The 22,611-nt window shown below is 40.3% G+C and overlaps 1 protein-coding gene across 1 annotated transcript in view; it reads left to right on the plus strand.

The window, feature by feature from the left end:
* Positions 1 to 22,611, plus strand: part of gabra3 (gamma-aminobutyric acid type A receptor subunit alpha3) — a 597,199-nt gene that overhangs the window by 195,633 nt on the left and 378,955 nt on the right. The window contains exon 3 of the mRNA XM_056239111.1: positions 19,705 to 19,826. Within this exon, the coding sequence (XP_056095086.1) occupies positions 19,705 to 19,826 (122 nt within the window). The remainder of the gene's footprint in view (positions 1 to 19,704; positions 19,827 to 22,611) is intronic.

The raw sequence follows: 22,611 nt of genomic DNA on the forward strand, positions 1-22,611 counted from the left end.
TTTCGAAGGGAATATTCCCCACGAGCAACGTCAATGCTTTCATGTTTCAGAAGCTGCTCATGAAAAAAGCATCGGTACCAGATATTCGTGTTCCTGCTGAATCTCCAGAAGAACGGAAGTGAGTGTAACGTTTTATTAAACTTTATATTAATATATTAATCTTTAAAAATCGCTAGCTGCACGCTTCACAATGAATGCGTCTAAGGTTTACACTCAGGGTACATTACGGCATGTTTTCTATGTATGACGTTCTCAATATAATTCATAATCCCACGTTTATACTGAACAACGCGTTATGGTTATTGTGTTATTGAGTTACGGTGTAGCACAGAACAGAGAGGCGGTGTGAGCAAAGCTCATTATCATTTAAAGTCATATGCACTGAAATGGCGTGCTGAAAACAGAGCTGTTTTTGACCAGGTAAAATAACTGTTTTCTTACAATACTAATGAGAATTTTTTATTAAAGTATATTACAAACTTTTAATTTAGACCCTAAAGAATCATATTAGCTTGTACAAAAATGGCATTATATGACCCCTTTAAACTATCATTGATAGCTGTCAAATTATATTACAGTGTTTCCCATACATTGGTTCACAATATCAACACAGCCTTTTGGAAAATCTATTTGTGGTTGGCATTGACATCGTTGAATAAACATGAGCACTGCACGTTTCAAAGTCAAAACGCGGCACGGGTGTTTTTATATGAATGTATCTGAAGTGAACTAACGGTCTTTAGAAAAGTTTCTTTATTACGATTGAATCTTTCTTTATCTTTCCTGATAAAGCAGCGTTTATGTACGTTGCGCTGCTTTGTGTACAGCCGTTACCGGGGAAACTGCTATTTCTGGCGCTCCTAAAGCGCCTCCTGCTGGCACCTATTTGTAAACCGCCTTGGAAACCTGTATTAATACTAGTGTGGATTTTTTCTACAATATTCACTCATGACAGTAAAATAGGGCATTCTAAGTCAATCTACTGCAGTACTTCCTCTCTCACTCAGTAGAAAATGTGGTTAACCCAGTCATGCTTAGGAAAAAAAAATAGCGTCATATACCGTGAAACCGGTATAATTTTGAAAAATACCATGATATGTATTTTTGGTCATTCCGCCCAACACTAGCGAGACTTAATCTTGTGTCGAAGGCCACAGCTCCAATGGAAACTTCTATAGTTGAAAGTGCTTGTTTGAGGTAAACGATGAACGCTAGAGCCCTGGAAATCATTTGAAGTGATACTTCTCAAAGGTTTTCCTTAAGGACTGTATTGTAAAGATGCGTGGGCAAAGAAACCTGGTAGCTTGTATCATCTTTCTTCACCTGTCTTTTTCTCCCTCTGGTAATCACTCCATACAGTATTTCACGTTTACCCTACCATGCACTCACTCTTATCCTCCTCTGCTTCTTTTAATGGGCTGTAAATTACCTTTAAAGATTCGCCTTCACAAGGTTACATAAACCCGCTGAAGAGGCTGGGAAACAAACGTGAAGGAGGACCTGGATTGCAGCCTCATGAATCCCTCTAATAAACCTCTGGTTTGAGTTCACTCAATGGCCCTGTTCACTGGACGAGGTTCTTTGGCAAGTTCCACATTCATTAGCTTCAACTCAATACATAAAAATGCAATGTGGACACATCACACCATGAAAAGCCGCAATGTTCACTTTGTCACCTCAGTCAATCAATCGGCATTAGCTGTTATTGTTCTACCTGATTGGTTTCTCCTGGAAGCCAGTACATTTTATCTTCTCTACACACAGACAACAGAAAGAACGGTCATAGACAGTGTCCATTGTTCTTTCATTTGCTAAATACAGCTGCCATGTTTCTGACAAAAGAAAGAGGCTGCATCATCCACTGCTTATTAATATCAATGAGCTGATATAGAAAGAATCAGCAGTGAAAATGACATGAGACAGAGTATGCAGGGACAGTTTTCGTATACAAACAGTGCTCTGGAGTGTCATTAACCCTTTGAATCAATCCAGGCTGGTCCCTGGAGCGTATGATCACACCGGTGTGATTAGAACGTTCAGTGCACCACACAGACTATATAAATTGACGACCTGTTTTATTCATATCAGATACACATTGTGTAGGTATTAGGTAACTATAAAATGTACTCTATTCTTCTCCCACTTCACCGGCCACTTACTTTCATATATTTCGGGATGTGGATGAATTGATGTATTGTAAATCCGACAGATATGATTCTCTGAATTGCGGTGCAAAACTAACATGGTGCACATGATCATTATAAAAACTTATTATAAGAATGTTGATACGTTCTAAAATAACAGTCACCTTAAAAAACATACTCTGGGGAGTCAGCTGGAATAAGTGTGAAAGGGTTAAAAACTGCAATTTGTCATCTTGTTAGGATGGTAGTATCAATCTGGGTGGTTTTCTTGATACTAATAAATGATCAGTACTTAATCAAACACACTGGGACTATCATCAGCTTTCAAAATGTCACATATCTGATGACCTGGTTGATCCTTCACTGGCCGACTGACACACACACACAGATCAGTTATATGGTATGCAGTTACTTGAGCTGCGGGAGAGATACAAAGACACCCTTATCTGTCAATCAGTGCAAAGCTTTCGGCCAAGCCCCACACACTAAGGTAAAACAGGTTTTTTCCTGCAAGGAGATGTAAACCCAAAGAAAATGAATTAACATTGGATGGAGACTGCTCTGCTGTTGCTGTGGGCTGAAGGCAGTCGTTCCGCCATGTTTACCTCTTTGTGCTGCTGCATTTCCAGCTCCACAATAGAGTAGACAGCCTCTTGAGATGATTCAGTACAAAATATGCTCAGATGGAGAAAAACCTTTCACAAACACTCTGGCACCATGAAATACTTGTTTATTGTAGCTTCTAGTGTTGTCAAAAATATAGATATTTTAACATGTATCGAGACTGAACGATTCCTTTCTGCAGTATCGATACACTGATACCAACTGTGCTTTCTTGCTCTCCTCTCCGACAATGAGTTGACACACACCCGCCCCCTCTCATTCAGTCAGCCATCTCATTCACTCCGGTTAAATAGTGTTGGTGTGACCGGGTCTGAATTTAGGTGTGGGATTGCGCATAATTCTATTAATTCCTGCAGATTTAGCACTCACATCCGAAGCACAGACACATAATAAAGCCGCCTCTGATATACAAGTGCCAAAATGAGCTATTTTTCGCGGCTTATTAATGGTCAAATACACTCAAAAATAATGTCACAATGTCCATCTTGGTGAGTATTAATGTAAACAGTCATAAACAGTTCAGGAAGAATGTGTAACAGTATTTTGGATCCCTGCGAGTGTCAGGTCCACTTAACTGTCACCCCCCTTTTTGAGCGTTGACGTGAAAATGCACTACCCAAACTTAAACGGTTGTAATTCATGAACCCTTTGGACTAAAGACTTACGGTTGGTCTCTTTTAAAAGAAGACACTTGGCAGATTATTGCTGAAGTGGAATAAATTAATAGAATTAAATTATATAAAAGTTATTGAAGTTTAAGTTTATTGTTATGAAAATATAATAAAATATATATTTTTGACGTGCCACTCTCTATGTTGTTAATGTTAATCAAACAACAAAAGACAAAGAGAAAATCACTTACTGCTCTTGACTGATTATTCTCTATTTTTTTTTAAATGAAGATTATCCAATGTTATTTTAAATTTGATTAATTTGTTTCTTTATTCAGCTTCTTACCTGAATACTACTGTTAGACCTACCTTTATTCTATTGTATTTATTTGTGCTATTGTTAGTAATTTGAAAATCAAGGAATGAAAACAAAAACCGGAAACTAATACATTTTAACAGGAACAGGAAGATAAACAATAACGAAAACGAAACCGAAGTTAAATCATTCTGAACAGAAACTTGACCTATAATCAGTTAATAACGTTATTTTATCCAGGGCCGGCTCTAGTCCTTTGGTTGCCCTAGGCGAGATTGATTTTTTAAGCTCCAGCGGATCTCCAACGATTCTCATGTGTGCGTGCGTAATATTATCTGTTAAATTACCACTACCAAGACGAGGTGTATGCATCTCTACGTCACTGATCTCCTCATCCCCAATCTCCACCGTCACCTGCAGAACAATAAATCCACTTACCATCCATTTATCTATCACCACAAACTGCTATAATTCTGAATTGCTTACCGGCTATTACAATCTGCTCATCTTATGCAACAAATCTGTATTCCTTATTTCCACTAACATTCTGAGTCTGATATTCCGTAACACATGTGTGTGTCATTTTATTATTAACATTTTCCCAAAATGGAGAGGTTATTTCCACCAGCGAATGTCAGAGACTTGTGTTTTGTCAGTCATTAATGATCACATCTGAGGCAGACCATTAATGTTCAGCATTACGTTTTCATCAACTTGCAGGTTGCAAAGTATATTGTAGCTGTGGGCACTCTGTCGTTTTAACCCCTTTACTGCCCCCGCCCCCATTTTGGCAAGTGGGGCATAAATGGCATACCCAAACTAAAAAGGTTGCTGCTCATAAGTCATTCTGAATAGACACAAAACCAACATATATTTAGAAAGCCGATACTTGGGAGTTTACAGTTCAAGACTCATAATTACTCAGACACTCAGACTGTTATTAATATGGAGATATATAAGCTCAAACATAAAAACAAAAATTTAAATATTAAGAATATAATTTTTAAATGTATTAAAATATTATTTTAATGCATGTTTAAAAAAGACCTGATTCATATATATATATATATTTTTTGTTACAATTATAGTTGTTACATAACATTTCCTGGAGCAGCTTGTTAGTATTATTATAATTACGTTTAGATTTTCTAATTTGACCAAACTCAAGCATACCAGACAATTTTAAATTTAAATAGGGTTTTTTTTTCATAACATAACATATTTTTCATACAGTAATGATAAATAATGATAAATGTACAAACACATTTCAGCTGAAAATATTGGATAATTTATCTCAGTGTTCTCTCTCTGTGTCATTCTTCCCACAAATGACTAACCAATGTTGTGCATAAATGACTACAACATAAGAAAATCTAAATCTAACAACTTTTTTTTGCCTGCCACAAGACTAAGCAAAACTTATTGGAGCATTGTCACATGCAGTACATGCATTTTAGACCGTTTTAAATGCTATTTTAAGGCCTTTAAAGGTCAGCATGTAATTGGTGCAAGGTCGCTTCCAGCGCAGCCCTTGATTGAGGACAGTACTCATCTCATCAGCTTTCTGTCTATCATGCCCTCCATCGTGCCATTGCATTGTTCATCAGGGAATCACAGCCCCAGCAGGACATAATTATTCTGCATATTTCAGGTAATTAAAGAAACAGCGCTTGGCTGCATATTCAAGACCCCATTTACAAGTTTTGGGAAATAATGCTGCCAAATCCTAGAGCAGGGATTTCTGCAAAGCCATATTCAATTGTGTGACAGGTTTCACTAATCCACTTGGACTTACATAAGTTATATCACTTCTCTGCCTGTCTTTCTGTTTCTCTTTCCTTTTTCTCACTTCAACTAATTTTCCTACTGACTTACTTGGTCTGCATGCCCTAATGCTATGAAACTGTCCACAGTCTAATGTAAGCGTTGAGTTGCTGAGTACGTGTTCAGACAGGTCTACACAGCAGTTGTATTCAAGTAAAAAAATGCAACAGAAACTGAATAAAGTAATCGTAAAAATAAAACACGGCATTATCCTTACTTAAAGGGGTCATGCATTGCATATATATATATATATATATATTAGGGGTGTAACGATTCGTTTTAATGACGATTCGATTCGTATCACGATTCGTGGTTGTCGATACGATTCAGGACGATATTGGTTTATTTAGAACGATACGATCCGAAACAATTCAGTGTCTTGAAATCGATTCAGTAACTTTTTAGCCAAAAATTCAACCAGTGTGACTGAAATAAATACCTGGATACTGGACAGTGCAGGTGAAGTTTCCTAGATTCATGTTGTTTCTTGTAAGGGAATCAGGTATCAATTAATTATGGATATAAAAAAACAGGTAAACAACAATTAATGGCAAATGCATTCACATTTTATTTGAATAAAGTGCAACCAGTTGACCTTTACATATCCTACAAACAGCGAGCGACTTATTTAGAACATCTCCGTCTTTGCAAATGCCAAAGTGTTTCCACACACTGGACGCTTGATAATTTCTCACTTGTCGGGCTTCTCCTCTGCCATCCGCCATGCTATGTTTTGTTGTCTTTGCGCTGCTGCTGGCGCGTGGCGATGGTGATGACGTCACAGATAGGCAGACTGAATCGAGTAACATTTAACGCCTTTATCATTAAAAGTGCTAAGAAAAAACATCCATATAAAGTCTGACCTGCTTAAATCCAAAGTGTTATTTCCTAGTATCGATAAAATCGATTGATTACCTTTTAAAACGATGTTAGATCGATATATGTCGCCCGGAAGGCCAACTTGCCGAGCACAGATCGATGTAGTTGGATCATAGGAACATAAATCGATACATCGATGTAGTAGATGAATCGTTACATCCCTAATATATATATAGGGTTAGGACCGTGCAGAACTCAGTCACTGATGCAGAACTTGCAGAACTCCGTGCAGAACTTGCACTGAACTAAAGTGATTGACACCTCTAGCGATTATAAAATGGGAGTTATTTGCTCACTTTCTGTATACAATTTAATCTCAATTAAAATAACAAATATAAACAGATGTAAAATAACCTTACTGGTACGTGCCGGGATAATTGGGATTGCCTTGAGAGACCAATCTACTTCAAGTGTATTAAAACGAGCCAATGCGATAATTGAATCAGCTGCTCTGCTTGCAGCACGAGCATATAACGAGCAGCATGTGCGTCGCATATTTGCTTTTCGCATTGGAGCCGAGCGGTTCTACTGTTAAGAAAACAAGTCTGCTTCTTCAGGAGAATGCCTCTTCAAATCTGGTGTTGGCGTTACAGCGCTGGCCGCGATCTCACTGAGAGCAAAACAGCTGTTTTCACGGCTCAGAATGTTGCGCCTTCAATGGGAATGTGAGTACTCACATCACTTGCACTATTGTCCTGTTTGTGTAGCTGCGGTGGTTGCTTCAGCACCAGAGAGAGAGCAGTTTTTCCTGAAAAAGCATTCACGGTTTGACACTGAGTCCTTATCAAGATGTCATTCAAACCGTGTGTTTCTGGATGCGGTTGTTTACTATCCTCATATGATGGCCACGATCACTTTTTCACATGCCTGGGCTTAAAGGGGTCATATAATGGTACATGCACTTTTTCAAGTTGATTGTACTGAAATGTGTGTTGGCAGTGCCTGTACACAACCATCATATAATGATTCAAATCCATCCAGTGTTTTTGTTTTAATCTCCTTATATGTTTTCCCCTGCCTCAAATCGAGCCGTTCGACCGTGTGACGTCACACGGTCGGACGCCCCTCCCACGATTGTTGATTGACAGCCGGGGTTCAACACAGAACCGTCCTCGCTCGTGAGCCAGCTGTCAATCATAGTCTGCGCGGACCGGCGTGGTCATTGTTGATATGCTGGAGCACTGTCTATGAGCAGAATGGCGTCTAAGCGATTGTGGTGTTCTGTTCTTGGGTGCAATAACGAACACAGCAGTCATTTTAATGTTCCCAAATCCGAACCGCTGAAGACGCAGTGGCTGAGTTTTGTTATCGAAGGGAATATTCCCCACGAGCAACGTCAATGCTCTCATGTTTGCGCGAATCATTTCTCAGCAGACTGCTTTATAAACGAGGGTCAGTATAAAGCTGGTTTTGCTAAGAAGCTACTCCTGTAAAAAAGGATCGGTACCAGCTATTCATGTTCCTGCTGAACCTCTAGAACAACTGAAGTGAGTGTAACGTTTTATTAACCTTTATATTAATATTTATATCTTTGCAAATCGCTTGCACGCTTCACGATGAATGAGTCTAAGGTTTACACTCAGGGTACATTACGGCATGTTTTCTATGTACGACGTTCTCAATATAATTCATAATCCCACGTTTATAATGAGCAACGCGTTATGGTTATTGTGTTTCAAACCTGCGCACAGAACAGAGGGGCGGAGTGAGCACAGCTCATGATCATTTAAAGGCATATGCACTGAAACGGCGTGCTGAAAACGGAGCTGTTTTTGACCAGGTAAAATAACTGTTTTCTTACAATACTAATGAGAATTTTTAATTAAAGTATATTACAAACTTTTAATTTAGACCCTAAGGAATCATATTAGCTTGTACAAAAATGGCATTATATGACCCCTTTAAGCGTTCTGAAACTATGCTCGTGGGTGGTTTATGTTCTCTCTTGAGAGCATGACCACGTCTGCACGTTATTCGTCTTGCCTTTCTCATTAAGTTTAAGCGATCAGCGTGCCGTGTGCCGTCGAGCTGCCGGCTGACACCGGTTGTCACAGCAACCCAGCACGCGTCGTCGGCGCTCTAGATGCGCGGTCGGTGCCTCATACGAGGTGGACTCCCCTGGCCTATGCCCCGATCTAGTTCTTCTTTTAGTGCACCAGAAAAGGGTTACTTCTGCGTAAAGCCAGGGTGACCGGAGGATTAGAGTGAGGGCTTCCCTGCTCGGTAACCAATCCGTGTGGGCCCCTCACTCCTCTATCGCATTGCAAACATGTTGAGACTGTGTTTGTGGGTGGTTATATTCTCTCATGAGAACATGACCACGTCAGCATGTTGTTCGTCTTGCCTTTCTCATTAAGGCTTAAGCGATCAGCGTGTCGTTTGCCGTCGAGATGACAGCCACATTCACTGTCTCGCAAGCCTGGCAGCTTCTAGATGGGATTGCTGGTCATTCTCATGATGGACCTAGCATTTCATTTGGGCTCCAGGGGAGGATTAGATGTCGATCGCTGCATCAGAGAGAAGGCTGTTACGCTCTGGAAATGAAGATGATGCTGAACTCCCACTATATGGTGTGCGTGCTCATGCTGAATCAGATTCAGACTTGACAGCCATGCTTGCCCGGGTTACACTGGGGGCGCAGTGCAACCCGTAATCGCCTTGCCCTGCCCCTGTGCCTTCCCGGATGTTTCTGAAGAACTTTTTGCTGTATAGAAGCATTTTGGCACCAATATGGCAAGCCAAACATGCCAAAAGCAGAAGAAAAAGTTTTTCCTCTCTCATTGCCCTCAATGGTGAGTTAGCAGTGCTACTGCAGACCGCCTCTTCCCTGCATGTGACGGCCACCCTGCAATGAATAATAAAACATAAAAAAACTGTGGAAGGCCACACAGTCATAATCCATGAGGGTAGTTCTGAGTCGAGGTTGAGCTGCGCGTGCTGAATGACCATGTTTAAAGTCACAGTGTTGGCCCACCGTAGTGTTGTTTTTGGCGGCCTGTTTTAATTTTAGTTTTAGTCTAGTCTTTGTGTCAAGCTGTCATTTTAGTTTTTATTAGTTTTAGTCACATTCATACTCTTTTTAGTCTAGTCTAGTTTTAGTCGACGAAAACTGATGACATTTTAGTCTAGTTTTAGTCGACGAAAACTGATGACATTTTAGTCTAGTTTTAGTCGACGAAAGACATAGTCTAGTTTTAGTCAATGAAAATTGTATTTTAGTCTCTTTTTAGTATTCTATTTAACCCAGTCAATATAGTAGCCTATAAGTACCTATAGTATACGAAACCAAAATTTTCTTTTAGCCAAACCCATTTCAAACAATCTTATCTTCTGTTGTCTTATTATATTATTGTTACCTTATAGACTCAAGAATACATCCATTCCAGACACGGAAAATGCTCTGATTTGAATTTACAACATATTTATTTTACCACCCAAACATGTTAGAAGTAGCCTACACACATGATGAAATGAAAGTTTTTCCTAATGTAATTTCTTCTTTTTCTCCCAAAGACGAATCCCTTTCTCTGTGTCAGACTTAACTTTGTTTGTTGTTGTTTATGCTAATGCCTGTTTCACACATACTCCGAATTTTTTTTCCCGCACCCATGTAGAGCCTATGGTTAGAGCGCTCACACGCACACGGATGCGGTCCGTCAATGCGCTCCAGGAGCGTGCGTGCATAACAGAAGAGCAGAGATCTACACAGTAGCTACCTCTACAACGCGACATAATGGATGTAGGCTAAAAATATTGATTTGAAATAAAAATAGAGAATAAATGTTGTGATTGTGGTACAGCCGTAGATCAGTTGCGCACTGCAAACAGAGCACACGTGAAAGCAAAATAGCTCGTGCTGCTCCTGCATACACACCGCAACACGCACCGCATACGCACTACACACGGAGTATGTGTGAAACAGCCGTAACTCACGCAGCTGGATCTTCTAAATAATGCCGCGAGTGGGGCTTGAGGATATGAAGTTGCCTGCGTCTGCGTAGTGCGATCTGATGCAGCCCCTGAAGTGACACAGGAAACAGAAATGCTGCATAATAGATAATGCAAGTAAACGAGACGAAATAACGTTAAATAACATTTCGTCTCGTCTCGTTTTGGTCAACGAAAATGAAGAGACATTTTAGCATACTTTTTATTTTGTAAACCGCATTTAGTCTCGTTTTTATTCGTCAACGATATTGCATTATACATTTAGTTATAGTCATCGTCACATGACCAGCATTTACGTTGCGTCTCGTCTCGTTTTCGTCACGTGATAAAGGTTCGTTGACGACGATATTTAGTCATAAATTTCGTTGACGAAAGCAACACTAGCCCTCCGCCAGATAATGTCCACCTTAGTGGTCCAGAAGTGCCCCCTGGCTAAACCTTGCAGAGGTGCGAGACATTGCCAAAGTTTGCTTTCTCGATGCTCCCCTCTCAGGAGGTGGGCTTTCGGCGACACTGTTGGAGACTGTGCCCAGCGGTTCTCCGCAGTTCAGAAGCAGGCTGAGGTAACCAAAAGCTTGCCCTGATGTGCTCCCTGCCCAGGTACTCCATCCCCAGGTGGTCCATCTGAATTGGCGCTTCGGGACATCACAGGTAGATCTGTTGCCGCCTCGGACACGTCACACTGCCAGTTTTTTTACTCCTTGACCGAGGGCTCCCACAGCACGGATGCACTGGCACACAGCTGGCCCCGGGGCCTACGCAAGTTGCGTTTCCCCCAGTGAGCCTTCTCAGGGAGGACGAGGAGAAGGTCTTGTTAGTTGCACCTTACTGGCCCAACCGGACCTGGTTCCCAGAACTGGAGCTTTCTCAGACACGGGGCACCCTATAGCACCCATGTCCAGACCACTTGAAACTCCATGTCTGGTCCCTGGACGGGACGCAGAGGTTCTAGGTGACCTACCCTAAGCAGTGGTAGACACCATCACCTCCGCTAGAGCCCCCTCTATGAGGTGCCTCTATGCCTTGAAGTGGAACCTGTTCGTTTAGTGGTGTTCTTCTCACCAGGAGAACCCCCGAACTTGCTCAATCAGGGCAGTGCTTTCCTTCCTGCAAGCTGGGTTGGAGCGAACGCTGTCTCCCTCCACCCTTAAAGTGTATGTTACCGCTATCGCCACACACCACGATGCAGTTGAGGTAAGTTGCTGGGAAAGTACGACCTGATGGTCAGGTTCCTGAGGGGGGCTAGGAGACTAAATATGCCTCTCCCGCTCTCGAAAACCTCTTGGGCTTGTCTCTGGTCCTTCGGCACTTCAGAGACTACCCTTCGAGCCCTTGCAATCAGAGTTAAAAATTCTGTCTTGGAAGATAGTGCTCCTGGTTGCATTGGCCAGTGGCGGAGCAGGATTTTTTCATAGGGGTGGCCAGGCAAGGGTCAGCAAACAGCCTGGGATGGCACAGAAATCTTAATTATTTTAAACATACAAATTAATTTGACTTTAATGTATTGTAGTGTTTTAGTGCCTACACAACAGAATACAGTTAATTTGTACTTAATTGTAATTGAGATAGTAGTGAATTAGGAATCATGGAATACTGAGTGAATTTGATCTTTTTTTTATTATTACCCACCACCTCATATTAAAATTCATTAAATATTAATAAAAGGGCACACACTATAGTTCAACTTGCTCAGTTAGCTTGGTTCTGGTTCTCAAAATCTCCAATAGCTTGTTCTACACTGTTGCATCTTCATGGATGAGATAACATGCAGATAACTACTGTAGTTCAAAGCCTATTCAACCTTCAATGAATTGTATATAATCAATAAACTCTTCAACCAATTCCGAGATTGTCAAAAAAAGTTGCAACTTTCTATATGAGTTGTCAAAATAAATAATTGCAACAGTTCTAAAAAGGGAAAAAAGTTCTCTTTTGAATTCCCATGTGCAATAATGTGACCAAGGCGGAAGTCAACAGCACATAATTGCCAGAATGTAAAATTTGTTATTTTATTAATTTAAAAATGATCCATTTTTGTTTTTTCTTTAAAAATGAACGCAAAATTACCGCCTATCTTAGTACAAATGCACAGTGCTCACATTAATTTGTACATTAAAAAATTATATATCAGTTTGTGCCTTATATTGTGATCTCACATAGGAGAATATTTTAATCCAGACACGTGACGCATATATAACAAATACATGCATGCAGTTTTGACAGCTTTAATATTTAAAGAGTTAATTGACGACTGAACTACGGCTACAGCACACTGCATTTGCGTGTGATGTGCGCACCTCAAGCACAGTACAACGGCTGTCAGCCGTATGACAGGAAAGTTCGTTTTTCTGAGTTTTACTGACATTTGGCCTGACAACATCTCATCTTACCGAAGATAGCCAACTGAATAAGGACAACGTGCTTTTCTCAGCATCTGACAGAAGTGTCATAAGCTTTCACACACATCTTCTAAAATAAAAGTAGCATCAGAAAAAAAGAGAATTACGTTTGTTGTTGTTTCTCTGCCTGCACACTACTCACTCAAAACGGTCTTGCAACCCACCAGTTGAGAAAGATTGACTCTATATTTACTGTGCGCATATCACTGTTTGATGTTCTGCTGAAGCTCATTCGGCACCTCCACATTTCCGCCAGACGTGGGTAGTAACGAAGTACATTTACTTCGTTACATTTACTTCAGTATTTTTTTTGGAAAATTTTTACTTTTAAGAGTAGATTTAATTGTGGGTACTTTTACTTTAACTCGAGTACATTTCTAATGAAAAAAACTGTACTTTTACTTCGTTACGTTGGTCGACGTTCCTCTCGTTACTTTATTTTAATGCAATATGTTGTTAAAAGCGTAGTTTATTCTAAGCGCGTGCTCTCTCTTTTTTCTGGGCATGAACGATGCTCAATTCACAAATGAATCACTCTTTTGAGTCGATTCTGTTCAAAGACTTCATCAAACAAGTTGGGCAGATCTGAATCGGCTCGCGAATCAGTTTGAATGATCTGTTCAGTTTTCCCGCACGCACTGAATCGTCTCGGAGTCGTAACAGGAAGATTTAAGAACATCAAGAGCGTTACTAGCGGTCCACAGTCTACAGTACAGTCTAGAAAGTAAATCTGCAAATGCATCATATTTTTTTGCCAGCGATGAAGATCTTTATTAGTTGAACATCTTCGTATGTTACTTCGTAAGCTGTCTGTGAATGAATTATTCCACACGACGATACATTCGATTTCATTTCATTCAGCTAATACATTTTACAACCAAACAGATTATTACGCCATATAGCACTACTACAAAGTATGGCATTACCCTTTTTTGGACATATACATTACTTTATATATTAAATAAGCTATCATCGTCCAGTTTATGAATGTGTGTACACACACAATGTGTGTGTATTGCGCAGTGGCGTGCGAACTCGACTTGAAAACGAATGCCTTTGCCTGCCTTATTAGACTCAGTTAAAAGATGCTTTCATAAATATAGCCTACATTTAAATACATTTTGGAGAACAGACAGAAGAAGATCCGTGTATTTGATCGTTGTTTGCGTTGGGCATGACATGACTGCGAGCATGTGAAGAGTTTTATATGGAAGTAAAATAATCCCAAATGTTTTTGAAACAAAAAGCCTGTTGAATTGTACTACTTGAAAAAAATATGCATTGCATTAACCCTGCTTGTATTTTAATATGCATTGTATTTTTAGGGCTTGTATTTTTATAGGCTGAAATTTAGCATGGTTGAATATTTAAGCTGTGAATATTTCAAATCAAAACATTTCAAACACATTTTCATTAGTAAAATTTCAATAATCCATATTCACCTTTCATATTTCATTTCCCAAATATTCAAACTGATTAAAAATACAACCTATAATATTCAACAGGCGGTTTTCGGTCCATTTTATTTCGCTTTGCAAATTCGCTTCCACAAATTCATTGGTTCAAATTCGACAGTAAATTCAACGTTGACATCCAGGAGCTGCAGGAAAAGCAGTCGATTACCGAGCATAATCTCCATCTGCTGTTAGTCGACCTCACCAGCAGGGGGTGCAAGCGCGTGTTGTTGACGAAGACCAGAGCAACAGTTAGCGCAAGCCATTCATTCATAAAAACTCAGCATGCATTATGTTTTTTTGTGACGATTATCTGGGTCAGTATATATGCGGAAACGATGATAAAGGCACAAAAGCTGTTTTTATGTTTCATTCATTGTTACTTTCCCTGTGTAGCCTTATGTTATCAGCCCTTTTCTACAGTGAACGGGATTATAATCTGTTTCCCTCAGTATCATCATACTCAAAGATTCCCCGAATTCCGTCTGGACAAAGCGCTTAACGTAGCTTAATGGACTACAGTGATATAAAAGACCAAACTCGCACCTTATTTGGAAAGTATGTATTGTACATGTACTGCATTAGATTAAACTGGGAAGTAGCACTTTCATATTGTTGTTCTATATTGTTAGTTTAACTAGTCGCTTTGGATAAAAGTGCCAGCTAAAAGACTAAATGTAAAATTGGGTTGACATTCGCACATTTAGGGACCGTCTCTAAAGTAACAAGTCCTATAGGCCTAAACGTTTCTAACTTCAATAGCAAACTTCAATCTATTTGAATAAATTGCGCATTATGCCTGAGCCTGACACCTACATGAACACTTTACAGTTGGTTTTATGACTGTAAGTCGTTCTTTTCAAATGGTATTTAAGTTAGAAACGTGTATACCAATTTCGTATGTAACTTTAGAGACGGTCCCTAAATGTGCGAATGTCCAATGTCAAACCAAATTTATGCCAGTATATCACTGGGAAACGCAGCATTAAACTTTGCGCGTTAAATTCATATTCTGAGTCCATCTGCTAGCCTGCGAGTTTGGTCTTTTATGTCCATTAAGCTACGTTAAGCGTTTTATATGTCCAGCAGGGGAATCCTGACATATTGAGGGAAACCAAACCCTAGTACTGCATGCAGCACATCACTGCAAAATAAGGTTAAGGCAACTAAACAACCAAGAGAAATATGTCAAATGTAACACTGGATCTGTACATCAGCATCGGGGGAATAACATTATCGTTCATGGTAGAGAAAGATGCATGTAGGCTACACAGGAAAAGTAATCGTGAACACACTGAATTTCACATAAAACAGACGTCATAATAATCACAAATACACTTACATTTTTGTAAATAAGTTTTTATGAATGAATGGCTTGCACTAACTGTTGCTCTGGTCTTCGTCAACAACACGCGCTTGCACCCCCTGCTGGTGTGGTCGACTAACAGCAGATGGAGATTATGCTCGGTAATCTACTCTTTTTCCTGCAGCTCCTGGATGTCAATGTTGAATTTACTGTCGAATTTGAACCACTGAATTTGTGGAAGCGAATTTGCAAAGCGAAATAAAATGGACCGAAAACCGCCTGTTGAATATTATAGGTTGTATTTTTAATCAGTTTGAATATTTGGGAAATGAAATATGAAAGGTGAATATGGATTATTGAAATTTTACTAATGAAAATGTGTTTGAAATGATTTGATTTGAAATATTCACAGCTTAAATATTCAACCATGCTAAATTTCAGCCTATAAAAATGCAAGCCCTAAAAATACAATGCATTAAAATACAAGCAGGGTTAATGCAATGCATATTTTTTTCAAGTAGTACAATTCAACAGGCTTTTTGTTTCAAAAACATTTGGGATTATTTTACTTCCATAGTTTTAACACTTTCTAATCTGTGTCAATTCCCATCCCTTTACATATGAATGCAAAACTCCATAGAGTCACTTTAGAGTCACTTTATTCTAATAATCCAAATGTAGTTGTATAAGTTACTATACTATTATACAAACCAAAGGACAGGCAATGGTTTTCGGGCTACAGATATAATATACAGATATACAGAAATAATGTTTGTCTCTTCTGTTTTTGTTGCAAAGATAGCTTATCTAATTATGATGATAATAGTCATTTAAATGAAAAAAATATCTAAATAATATCATGTTATATATATACACTCACCGGCCACTTTATTAGGTACACCTGTCCAACTGCTCGTTAACACTTAATTTCTAAGCAGCCAATCACATGGCGGCAACTCAGTGCATTTAGGCATGTAGACATGGTCAAGACAATCTCCTGCAGTTCAAACCGAGCATCAGTATGGGGAAGAAAGTTGATTTGAGTGACTTTGAACGTGGCATGATTGTTGGTGCCAGAAGGGCTGGTCTGAGTATTTCAGAAACTGCTAATCTACTGGGATTTTCACGCACAACCATCTCTAGGGTTTACAGAGAATGGTCCGAAAAAGAAAAAACATCCAGTGAGCGGCAGTTCTGTGGGCGGAAATGCCTTGTTGATGCCAGAGGTCAGAGGAGAATGGCCAGACTGGTTCGAGCTGATAGAAGGGCAACAGTGACTGAAATAACCACTCGTTACAACCGAGGTATGCAGCAAAGCATTTGTGAAGCCACAACACGCACAACCTTGAGGCGGATGGGCTACAACAGCAGAAGACTCCACCGGGTACCACTCATCTCCACTACAAATAGGAAAAAGAGGCTACAATTTGCAAGAGCTCACCAAAATTGAACAGTTGAAGACTGGAAAAATGTTGCCTGGTCTGATGAGTCTCGATTTCTGTTGAGACATTCAGATGTTAGAGTCAGAATTTGGCGTAAACAGAATGAGAACATGGAACCATCATGCCTTGTTACCACTGTGCAGGCTGGTGGTGGTGGTGTAATGGTGTGGGGGATGTTTTCCTGGCACACTTTAGGCCCCTTAGTGCCAATTGGGCATCGTTTAAATGCCACGGCCTACCTGAGCATTGTTTCTGACCATGTCCATCCCTTTATGGCCACCATGTACCCATCCTCTGATGGCTACTTCCACCATGTCACAAAGCTCTAATCATTTCAAATTGGTTTCTTGAACATGACAATGAGTTCACTGTACTAAAATGGCCTCCACATTCACCAGATCTCAACCCAATAGAGCATCTTTGGGATGTGGTGGAACGGGAGATTCGCATCATGGATGTGCAGCCGACAAATCTGCGGCAACTGTGTGATGCCATCATGTCAATATGGACCAAACTCCCTGAGGAATGCTTCCAGCACCTTGTTGAATCTTTGCCACGAAGAATTGAGGCAGTTCTGAAGGCAAAAGGGGGTCCAACCCGTTACTAGCATGGGGTACCTAATAAAGTGGCCGGTGAGTGTATATATATATATATATATATATATATATATATATATATATAAGCCTATGTGATCCAAAGTAACTAGTAACTAACTACTTGAGTAGTTTTTTCATTGGATACTTTTTTACTCTTACTCAAGTAACTTTTAAGATTATTACTTTTACTTTTACTTTGAGTAAATATTTCTATAAGTACTTGTACTTTTACTTGAGTACAGTTTTTGGATACTCTACCAACCACTGATTTCCGCACTCGTTTGACTTGAGCCTGCTGCTGAGGTGAACTCTCACGTTTGTTTGTGGTCTTAAAGAGACTGTTCTGCATTTTAAAAAACGCAATTCTTGTCAATAAAAAAAGAGACAGAAACAGCAGTTGTGAGAGGGGTGGCCAAAGGGGTGGCCGTGGCCACCCTTGGTCTAAGCTTGGCCACCCCTTTGGCCACCCCTGAACAAAACTGCTGTTTCTGTCTCTTTTTTTATTGCAAGAATTGACCCCCTAGCTCCGCCGTTGGCATTGGCCTCCATCAAGAGGGTATGGGACCTGCATGCATTTTCGGTCGACGAATCGTGCCTAGAATTTGGCCCGGCTTACTCTCACGTGATCCTGAGACCCCGGCCCGGATACGTGCCCAAGGTTCCCACCACTCCCTTCAGGACCAGGTGGTGAACCTGCAAGCGCTGCCCTCGGAGGAGGCAGATCCAGCCCTGGCTTTTCTCTGTCCCATTCGTGCTCTGCACCTATACGTGGACAGAACGCAAAGCCTCAGGACCTCAGACCAGCTCTTCATCTGTTACGGAGGCCAGCCGAAGGGAAAGGCTGTCTCCAAGCAGAGGATGGCCAACTAGATGCCATCGCCTTGGCTTACGAAGCCAAAAGGCAAACAAAAAATTTACTTGATTTTCAAAAGTCTATGAATTTGCATCAGCTGAATGTAGCATTTTTGACAAGCCAAACATGTCAGTCTCTGAGTAACATGTAATTTATTTAAGTCACAAAATTCTGTAAAATAACTATAATTAACTACACAAAAAAGCATTTTGAACATCTTCAGCAGGTTTTATAATTACCCAAAAATCAAACATAGTTCACCCCTCACACAGGTTATCACGTTCGTCAAAAACATAGGCTAGCTGTCGGTTGAAATATTAGAACTAAAAACATCAACACACACATTAGTATCAATCACTTTACTGAATACTTGTTACCTAAGAAATAAATAATTATTATCTTCAACATGCTCTATATCAGAGACGATAACGTGCATAAAACATAACACACGCAAGTATAAATTTGTTCTTCATTCGCTGAAATTGATTCGGAACGATAAGGGAACTGAGTGAAATACTTCACACTGCATGTTAAAGAGAATAAATGCCAATCTAATTGAAAAACTTTGCCAGGTTAGTGAACATCTTTCAATGTGTTGGTTTTGACAAAATTTGATTCTGACATTCCTGATTTGAATATTTTCAATAATTTTCAATACTTGACTGATCTCGTTTTCTGAATTTTGGCAATAGATTAATTGCTTAATGAGTGATCTTGAGATGAGTCCCTGTAGTCGTCCGATTTGACTCTCATATGCTGATGTAATAGGTATAAGCTTGACAGTGACCAAACTACATTTTGTTTAAAAGATTATCAAAGTTTGATAAAATGTTGTATAATAAAACATTTTTACATGATTTATTACATTTACATTTGCATTGTACATATGCTCTGGGGCTCCGGCTTCTTTGACATAGAAATCTTCTCAGGTTAATTTCTTCTTTTCAGTCCAGAGTCGAACGTCCACGTGTAAAGTAAAAAAAAAATAACACCGGAGAGCAGCTTTAAAGTAGAAAATAAAGTTGTAATTCTAATTGACACTGTTTTTCATATTTAATGCTGTAAAGCTGTGACTAGACTGGAAAGCAGAGTTGCAGAGCTTATGCAAACACATCCACATCGCTATGATCAGATCCTTTCTTAACTGTTGTTTTCTCATAGCTGTTATTTTTGTTGTGGACTACAGTTTGTATATTTCTAACAACTTTTTACCCCTAAACAAAGAACGAAAAAGAACTTTGCCGTGAGTATATTGGGGCCTTTACTTCCTTTTACGAAACCTGATTCACTTCCTTTTCTTCTCCACAGGGCTGTAACCGGGCACAGAGAACCAATTCCTGATGACAGCAAAGACAACATCACCATCTTTACCCGGATCTTGGACCGCTTGCTGGATGGTTATGACAACAGGTTGCGTCCTGGACTAGGCGGTACGATGAATACATGTACACATTTCCTTCCTCATTGTCTCTATTCTCCATATGCTGGCCTTACTGTTAGCTTGTAGACGGAGTATGATCTTTCTCAGTCTTGCTTTCATTTTGACACTTCTTGCAACAAGTCTCACACCACTCAGATCTACAACAGATGCTCTCCACAATGCTCTCCCGAGATCACTTACAAATCCTAAGCTTAAGAAGCCCCAGGATTATTGTGTGTTATACATCTCTGAAAAAAAAAAAAAAAAAAAAAACTGAAATAAAATAAAGAGGAAGCCCTGACCGCTGCTGTGATGGTGCACCTGTGGCATCAGGGGCTCGGGCTTATTGAAAAATAGAGCTAAATGTCGACTACGCCACCCCAGAATACTGGGGACTAACCGCCCCAAGGGCGCACAGATTCGTTATCAACGTGGGCAAAGAGACGTGGGTGAAACATGTGCAAAAATAAGTATTTTTATTTCTCATATGCATTTACATAATAAATAATTAAAAAGGTCACATAATCTCAGGCTCAACTTCACAGTAACGTGTACCATCTGTATCATACAACAACAACATACTCACAATAAACCCATTCGACCGGAGTGGTGGTACCTGGAGGTACAGGCTAGCCGCTAATTTAATATGAGCCCCTATCCCCATACACGCGCTCCCACACACACACATGAAGATTAGCTGCAAACAGACACACGGCATAGGTGTAACCACCCCACACACAATGGCAGCTAGCCACCCCCCTCCAGGAACCTCCAGCTCCTACAAAAAAAGAAAATCACACAAAAATGGATCAGCACATTTAAAACACAATATAAACTCACCATAACACACAGAAAACATACAAATCACCGTTCTCCTAAGAGAAACCATATTAAAAACACACAGTTCACTCAATCAACAGGAATCAATACAATGCACAGAATGCACGGCAAACTATAACGAATAACAAGCAATCATAAGCATCAACTCCATTCACAACTATAGTATCACGGTGGAAACGGTGGCCGCGGGTAAAGGCAGACCAACCAGCACACAGTATCTTTACGGCGTGCATAGTCATCCGGAGATTAATAGTAAAAGCAAGACATACGGAGATTAATCGTAAAAGCAAGACATACATCAAAGTTAGACAGGTGGCCGCGGGTAAAAGCAGACCGACCAGCACACCGGATCATCACGGCGTGCGCAGTTACCAAGAGGTACCCCATAGAAGCAAAACAGCAACGTAGTCCCACTCAACCGTTCCCCAAGTTAGATTTGTCGCTCGATCCCATTAGATACAACGGGGGAGCCCTCAGATATGCCGATAACCCTGCCGAGCATAACAATATGTTAATGAAAGTAATATAACTAAGGTCGACAGATATAATTATACATACCAGCAGGTGTAATCGGCCCATTCATGGCCACGCACCATGCGGGGATACAGACGCTCAGTCGGAAACATGCCGCTGTAATTGACAGACTATGAATATCTCGCTAAGAGCAGCAAGGCATAACACACGTAAACAAACTAATGTTACCTGAGATGAATCGGCTGCACGTGCCCAGCAGACAGGGAGACCAGACTAACCCTTAGGCGGCCACGGATGAAAGTGACATCCGATGCCGCCAAGGCACACATCCGGTCGCCCAAATCCCCTTCCTTTATACGCCATCCCACGGCGCCCAATCAACTACTTGCATGTGCACGCTCTCAGCAGGTGGAGTTAGTCCACCCTGCTACACACCCACAGATTGCTCACTTAATCATAATGAAGAAGATGATCGGATCCCCTGATCATTTTGGATTCAGTGCATTACTGTTAAATGCTGGTCTCTGAGCATCAATAAACTATAGTCTATTTCCTAATGACATTTGCTGAAATGTCCCACCGAAGTCCATTATTTCATCTCCCTCTGTGTACATTTTTCCTTCTCCACAGAGGTCTCACAGAGGGAATCCCTAGTGACCTCTGAAAGTACAGTGCCTAAATTGTGAGCCCAGTGGTGGGCAGTCAAAAATCAAGATGTATGTTTTTGATAAATGGGCTAAGTCACATTGCCACACCGAGAGCTGTGGGCTGATGCTGTGGAGCTGGATGGCTTCCATTACTCAACTGCCTGAGTCCTGCTGTCTCCACCATCCTGGCCACCTTCCAGTCACCTCTCTTAAGCTCGATCAAATCTTTTCATTTCCACTCTGCTTTACATAGATGCTGATGTGTAATACAGGACTCATCACATCAAATTTGCTAACTGGAACATGATGACTTACTTCAGATGACTTTAAAGGCCTACAATGCATTATATACAGGACACATTTTTAAGTGCCTATGTTATGCTCATTTACAAGTCTGCCAGAATACATTTACATTGTTTATGTAAAAAATCAACGTCTCCTCAACATTACGAAATTGTTTTTTGACAGCAGGCCAAAGCAGCCAGGTGGGCATTATGCAAATGTATAACATGGTGACATAGCTAAGTCACAGAAATAATGGCAGAACTACAAACGACTGGTTCAGGCAAGAGTTTTCTTTTGGATAGATTCAATCCTTTTGGTGATGACTTTGTGCTTTGTAATAGTTTGCAGATCATTTACATGCACAAATTGCTACATTACACACGAAGGGAAAGGGAAAGCTTTCGTCTACCCCTTTTCTCCATTAACAACTTTATAGTTAATTAAATTAAGTATTATCCTTCCCACTAGTCAGTGGCAGACCCAGTCATAGGTGACATAAGGAACCTGCGTGTTCCTCCCCACGCACAGCTGTCACAGATGAACTCTCAA

This window comes from Rhinichthys klamathensis, unplaced genomic scaffold (genome assembly GCF_029890125.1).
Source record: "Rhinichthys klamathensis goyatoka isolate OS25496 unplaced genomic scaffold, OSU_Roscu_1.1 h1tg000554l_1, whole genome shotgun sequence".
Lineage (NCBI taxonomy): Eukaryota > Metazoa > Chordata > Actinopteri > Cypriniformes > Leuciscidae > Rhinichthys > Rhinichthys klamathensis.